This window comes from Vigna radiata, chromosome 6 (assembly GCF_000741045.1).
Source record: "Vigna radiata var. radiata cultivar VC1973A chromosome 6, Vradiata_ver6, whole genome shotgun sequence".
Taxonomy (NCBI): Eukaryota; Viridiplantae; Streptophyta; class Magnoliopsida; order Fabales; family Fabaceae; genus Vigna; species Vigna radiata.
Window position 1 is genome coordinate 33479526 of NC_028356.1, and position 6920 is coordinate 33486445.

General features: G+C 32.9%; 1 protein-coding gene across 1 annotated transcript; it reads left to right on the plus strand.

Moving 5' to 3' along the window:
- Nucleotides 1–1468: 1468 nt before the first annotated feature.
- On the plus strand, nt 1469–3578 carry LOC106765081 (acyl-lipid (9-3)-desaturase). The gene has a single exon (XM_014649578.2). It carries the CDS (start codon nt 1551–1553, stop codon nt 2895–2897), a length of 1347 nt encoding a protein of 448 aa, XP_014505064.1. The 5' UTR covers nt 1469–1550; the 3' UTR covers nt 2898–3578.
- The last annotated feature ends 3342 nt before the right edge of the window (nt 3579–6920 follow it).

Here is a 6920-nt window from a genome sequence, read left to right on the forward strand (position 1 = left end):
TTGGAGAAGAGAATCTTTTTCTTAGCTGCAGAGAGCCCACTCTGCCAAACACGTCCTTATCGAATGGGTCTCCACCATTCATCATCTATCTATCACTCACCACATATCCAATGCCAATTTCTTCAATTATTCTTTAAATTAAAAAATGTAATAAAATATTACTTTTTAAATATTACATTATCTATCTATAAAGAATTTGATTTATCCAAATTAAATTAGAATTAGTTCGACATTATTATGAAAAGTTTATACTTATATTTGATTTCTTTAAGCTTCTCCAAAATGTATTGTGTATGTCTAAATAAAACTAATAAACTTATAGCACTTATTTTGTTATTAATTGTATAAGTGTTTTAAGTGAGGTTTTTGTTCAAAGTGAATATCATTTAAAAGTATTACATATAAAAACTTAGGTTTGATACATGTCAAAATTTAAGTTATATTATTTCAAAATTATTTAATATTTATATGTGACACTTAAAATAACATGTAATATACTTAAATTTTGACATAAAATATTATCATTGTTAATTTAATGGAATGAATGTCATTAAATTTTTTTTTACAAAAAATTAAGAGTTAACTAAATTCTTTTTAAAAAATAAGAATTCGATTCAATAAAAAAATATAAGAATTAAAAAAAAAATTAAATTAAGTCTTAATAATTTTTTTTACATATTTAAATCCTATCCCTCTCTACACAATAAAACTATATGATAAATATGTAAAGTCTTTTACATCTAAAAACTATTAAATAAATGAATTTTCATCATTTATTCTTTTCATTCAATTATATTTGGCGTTTAATGTTTTAATACAGAACTAAAAAACACAATTAATATTTTAGATTTTAAAACACTTATTCCCTATTGAAAATGTGTTTCTTATCTTGTATCCTAGTAGCACTCTAATTATATTTTATTTATTATTCTCTTTTAAACTAGAAAAATATTCAATTATGTAAAATAACAAACAAAAGAGAACAAAATAATTTAATATCTTTCCTAAAACGCCTAATAAAATAAGACAAGAAAAAGGAAGATTCGTGAGAGAGGATATGAAGGAAAATATCGTTAATTATACATTCAATTATTTTTCTTTTTCAAATTATTGCCTAATTCAATCTTTTTCCTTCTAAAGTGCATATATATGTATTTTTTTTTATTACTATAATGATGATAAAATTGTTATTTATGAAATAGTTAATTATAATTTGTGAATAACTTAACGTATAAAATTTATTAAAATCAAAGGTTTTTCTGTCTGCGTTAATTGTTGTTTAAGGTATTGTTAGGCATAAAATTCCACTGCTTAGAGACTAAAATTGCTTATTTAGTATATATTTTTTGAAATAAAAACATCTTACAAAAAATGTTTAAGATTGAAAAATATTAGTTAATAAAAAATATATAATTTTAAAAAATAAAAAATAAATGGTTACGTTTCAATCGAATAAAAGCAGTTTCCTTGCCGGGACAGGACGAAGAAGAGACTGTTACAAAAACGGAACACTCTCTTCTCTTCACTCATTCACTCTCTGCTCTCACACCATGGACCCTCCCGCAACCTACATTTCCTCATCCCAACTCCGCAAACACAACACGCGCCATGACGCGTGGATCTCAATCCATGGCAAAATCTACGACGTCTCCTCCTGGCTCCACCGCCATCCCGGCGGCGCCCTCCCTCTTCTCACCGTTGCCGGCACAGACGCCACTGATGCCTTCCTCGCCTTCCACCCGCCCTCCGCCGCCGCCTCCCTCCTCCCCTCATTCTCCACTGGCCTCCTCCTCTCTGACTACGCCGTCTCTGCCGCCTCCTCCGACTACCGCAAGCTCCACTCCAAGCTCTCCGAACTCAACCTCTTCGAACGCAAGGGCCACACCACCCTCATCCTGCTCTCCCTCATCCTCACCCTCCTCCCTCTCTGCGTCTGCGGCGTCGTCTTCTCCGACAGCACATGTGTGCACTTGCTCTCTGGCGCCTTGATCGGCTTCCTCTGGATTCAGAGCGGCTGGATTGGCCATGACTCCGGCCACTACAACGTCATGCTCAACCGCCGCTTTAACCGCGTAGCGCAGATCCTTTCCGGCAACGTTCTCGCCGGAATCAGCATTGCCTGGTGGAAGTGGAACCACAACGCGCATCACATTGCGTGCAACAGTCTCGACTTCGACCCCGATCTTCAGCACCTACCCTTCTTCGTGGTCTCCTCTAAGTTTTTCAACTCTCTGACTTCCCAATTTTACGATAGAAAGCTCAATTTCGATTCCCTCGCTAGGTTTTTGGTCAGTTATCAGCATTGGACTTACTACCCCGTCATGTGCTTCGCCAGGGTTAACCTTTTTGCTCAGTCTTTTTTCCTTTTGTTGTCGAACAGAAAAGTGGAGAGCAGAGGAATTGAGCTTTTAGGGTTGCTTGCGTTTTGGGTTTGGTACCCTTTGTTGGTCTCTTTTTTGCCAAATTGGTGGGAGAGGGTTTTGTTCGTTGTGGCAAGTTTTTCTGTGACGGGTATTCAGCATGTGCAGTTTTGCTTAAACCATTTCTCTTCTAAAGTTTACCTTGGTCCTCCAAGTGGTGGTGATTGGTTTGAGAAGCAGACTAATGGTACCCTTGATGTCAGCTGTTCTGCTTGGATGGACTGGTTTCACGGTGGCCTGCAGTTTCAGGTGGAGCACCATTTGTTTCCCCGGCTACCGCGCTGCCATCTGAGGAAGATCGCGCCTTTGGTTAAGGATCTGTGCAAGAAGCATAACCTTCCCTACAATTGTGTGTCCTTTTGGAAGGCCAATGTGCTCACTATTCAGACACTGCGAAACGCGGCGTTGCAGGCCAGGGATGGATCTGGGCCGGCTCCAAAGAATTTGGTTTGGGAGGCTGTTAACACCCATGGATGAATGGGGACGACTTCAGCGGAGCTTCGTGTGATTTTGCTGTCGCTGATGGTTTGGTTCATGAAGGTGTGGTGGTAGATAAGGACAAGGCTTCGATACAGTTTCATAGAGGCTTCTGGAGTTGTTTTCTCTTCAGAATTGGAGTTTTACTTTGGTAATCTGCGTAACAATGGATTCCGTTAACGTTTGGCATAGATTGCTGAAATAGAATTTCAATTTTTGATTGGAGAACAGTGCTAAAAGAACTTGGTAAACTGTATTTATATTTTGTTTGGTGGGTTATCCTTGGATCTAAAAAGAGAATAATTGATTTGCAAATTGGTTGGATGCTTCGGATACTCGTTGTCTTGGTAGCGGGTTTGGCTAATCTCATTTTGGAAATCGTTTAGAAAGAAACGACTGATACTGGTCATGCGTGGTTAAGCATAGTACTCATTCTTGTTATGTTCAGCACTTCATGCTTGAGAATGAGATGTAAACACTTTATTTATTTATTTATTTTGCTTTGGTCTTTGGCAGTTTTATTTCATTATGTGCCCGATGGTCTCTCTATTACTACATAACCATCTGTGTTATGCCTGGGAATTCATTGTCATTTGGAGCAAGTAATGTACTCTATGTTAAATTTTCTGAATGTCATTTCCTGCTTGTTTAGTTCTCCTGCCTTTTCAGGAGAATTCCTTAGTAGTGGTACAATCCTATAGTTTCTCTCCATTCTCTGTAAATAATATGTTGGAGAAATCGTCTTAAATAGGTCACATGCTTCCGAATATGCCTAACCTTATCCCACAAATCAGTTTGTGTGTCACAGAAACCTCCTTAAAGAATCAAGTGTTTCCCACAACCATATACACCAAATAGTAGCACATGATGCACTTTGCCATAATACTGTTTTTATTTCCTATAATACACGATATATTTTCTTCCATCCATAGCTTTATTTTTCTATAATAAACTAACACCGAAACATATGAAGTCATATTCAGAAGGAGTCAGTCTATCATAAGCACGAATGTGAAAGTAATTCTACCTTGCTGGTGACCATAGGGTATACTGTGTACATATTGTTAAAATACTAAAGACAAATTTCTTGAAGTGTAATTACTTTTGCTGACAGCTCATGTCGTTGTCTTCTAGGGAAAGTGAAGTTTCATTTCAGTATGGTAACTACTACAGAGGTTGAGGACTCGGGAGCTGTTGTTCAATATTTCCGCGAGCATAAATGTTTAATTACAGCTATTGTTGGCCACAGTAAAGGTCAGATTCAGTTATCCTTTACTACATCTAAGCTGAAGTTTTTTGGGGACTGAACCGACAACATTTATGGAGTTCTTCAGCTATATGATATTTTAATCATAAACAGTGTAGATGTATCTTTAAGTGTTGACTGTTTAATGTTACGAGAAAGAAGTCAGAAAATATTTATCCTAGTGAGGTGCAGCTTTGATCAACTGGTAAAGTGAAGGAAAATTGTTCAAAAAATGGTTAGGGAGATGTAGAATATAGATGTGAAAATGTTTGATAAAGATTACAATATTGAGTATAAAAAACGTCCAATCTCACATAGGTTGAACGGAAGAAATAGTTGCACAGTTTCGGTGGAGAATTAGTGTTCTTGAGGGTCTGAGATGGTGAACTGAAACTTGAGCTTTCGGTGAATGGTGTAGCATTTTCTGTATATGCAAGTTTTTCACAATCCACAATTTCTCTTGTAAGACACTGATTATCATGGTTTCTGCAGGGGATAATGGTTACCCTCAAAAACTTCATAGAAAAGATCGAGAAAGATGGTAAAAGATAAAAGGGGTGAACAACAAAATGCAAATAATCTTCTAGTTCAATTTCCCTGTCATCTGTGCTTTTTATTCATATCTTTGTCCATTTTTTTCATTCAAAATGTAGATGTGACTACAGTGCTGCTACTAATCTTTGGTCTCAGTGTTGTTGCATCATAGTGTATTCCAAATTTTTCACAAACAAGCAATCAACATTCAGAGGAAAATATTCTATCATTTAAATTCTGTTTCAATCACAGAAAAACATTTTTGCAACATAAGGTTTCATTTTGAACTAGAGTAGAGTATCTCTAACGAGTTTCTTACAAGATTTCATAATTAATAAAAAATGTTATTGTAACGTATATTCTACCATTATAAAAATTTAAAAAACTAAAAGAAGTGATGATCATATACCCATCTTTGTAATGATAAGAAAGAAGTGATGATCCTTTTCACAAAGCCTCCAGCCACCAATTACACATCCAAGTGAAAGGAACATCATAGCATAGGTTCTATCTATCCACTTTTAACTTCAATAAACTATCATACATGGCAAAAAGTCATTGTCAATAACATCATCTCTTCATTCTTTTTTTTCTGTAAATTATTATTATTATTATTTATTCATTCTATGGTTCAAAGTTAGATCCGGAATATTATGAAGATGTTTTTGTTTTCCTCAACAATGAAGTATTATTGTATTGCTTCTCACTTATGTGATGATGCATTCTTTAGATAGAAGAAAGTAAAATCCAAATTAAATAGTATTATATTTTAAGTTAAAAAAAAAATTATCACTTTTTAGGTGTTTCTCTCGTAATAAAAATATTTCTTTTAAGTAAGTTTTTATTTCTCTTGATTGTTGATTCATTTGTTATTGTTTTTGCCTTTCAATTTATTTGTAAAAGATATTTTGACGTATTTAGTCAAAAAATTGTTTAATAAATGCAAATGTAAAAGTTTTAACTATCTTACCTACCACTTTTTCTTATGATATTATTGATGAATTTTACCATTTAAGAGGCCTAATCACAACACAATGATGTGATGTGGTAATCTTGTATTAAGTTTAATTAATGTTTAATTGTCTAGTTGATTCCTCAACACCATAATATTGTTAATGTTGTTGATCAATGTGAATAATGCGATTGTCCAATCCAATCATTCGAGGATATAGAGCACATTAGCTATTTATGATTATTTTTTTACACGATTATCTATTTATGTACAATAAATTACAACAAATTTATTTATTATTAACAATATTAATATTATTTATTTTAACTATTCGAAATATATTAAAGGGCATGAATCTATCACCATAGAATAGAATGTTAAATTTTCATTTTACTTATAAACGGTATTATAGAAGCCACTGCCGTTTATGGATTTTTTTAAAGGCTTAAAAAAATAAAAATAACTTTTTGCATTTTTTACTCTTCTGTGATGATATATTGTCATATAAATCAATTTATTTATTTAAATAATAACTATTTTAAACACTATATTAAAAACAATTTTTAATTGATTGAATATAATGCTAGAAAAGTCACTGTCATCTAAACATTAATTGAGAACATTTCATAAATAATTGATCAATGGGCTCCCAAATCAAAGACATCCTACTGGGCCTCGACAAAAGCTGTTCTTCTTTGGGCCTCGGTCGGTGAAAACAAATCCATCAAAACAATAATATCCACAAAATTCTAATTTGTTAATAAAATAATAGTAATTGAATGCTATTTCAGCCACATTCTTAACCTTTATCATTATTGAAGTTTCATTGTGTGGAATAGAGAGAAAAAGGGAGAAAAATTAGCTATTGGGTATTCAATTCGGATAATATCGTAATTTACTAATTAGAAAATATAATCTATTTTATCAATTAAAAACTTACCTTTTAACAAATACCATTAATCACACATTTTCAAAAATTAGTACGAATTATTAAATATAAATATTTACCAAGTATTAATTGATTATCTAAACTCAAATATAAATGTTTACTAATAATTGATTGTCACACTCAAATAATTTCATAATCAGCTACACACAATATAGTTAATTATGATTCGCGACATATTTTATAATATAACAAATTATAATTCACAATAATCTATTAGATTTATTGAATCAATTTGAATAAAAGGATTTCTTATATATTTAAAAAATAATCAATCAGAACAATTACAAACATATTTTCACTTTCAAAAACTCTAAAAAATGCAATTCGTGATAAATATTTGGT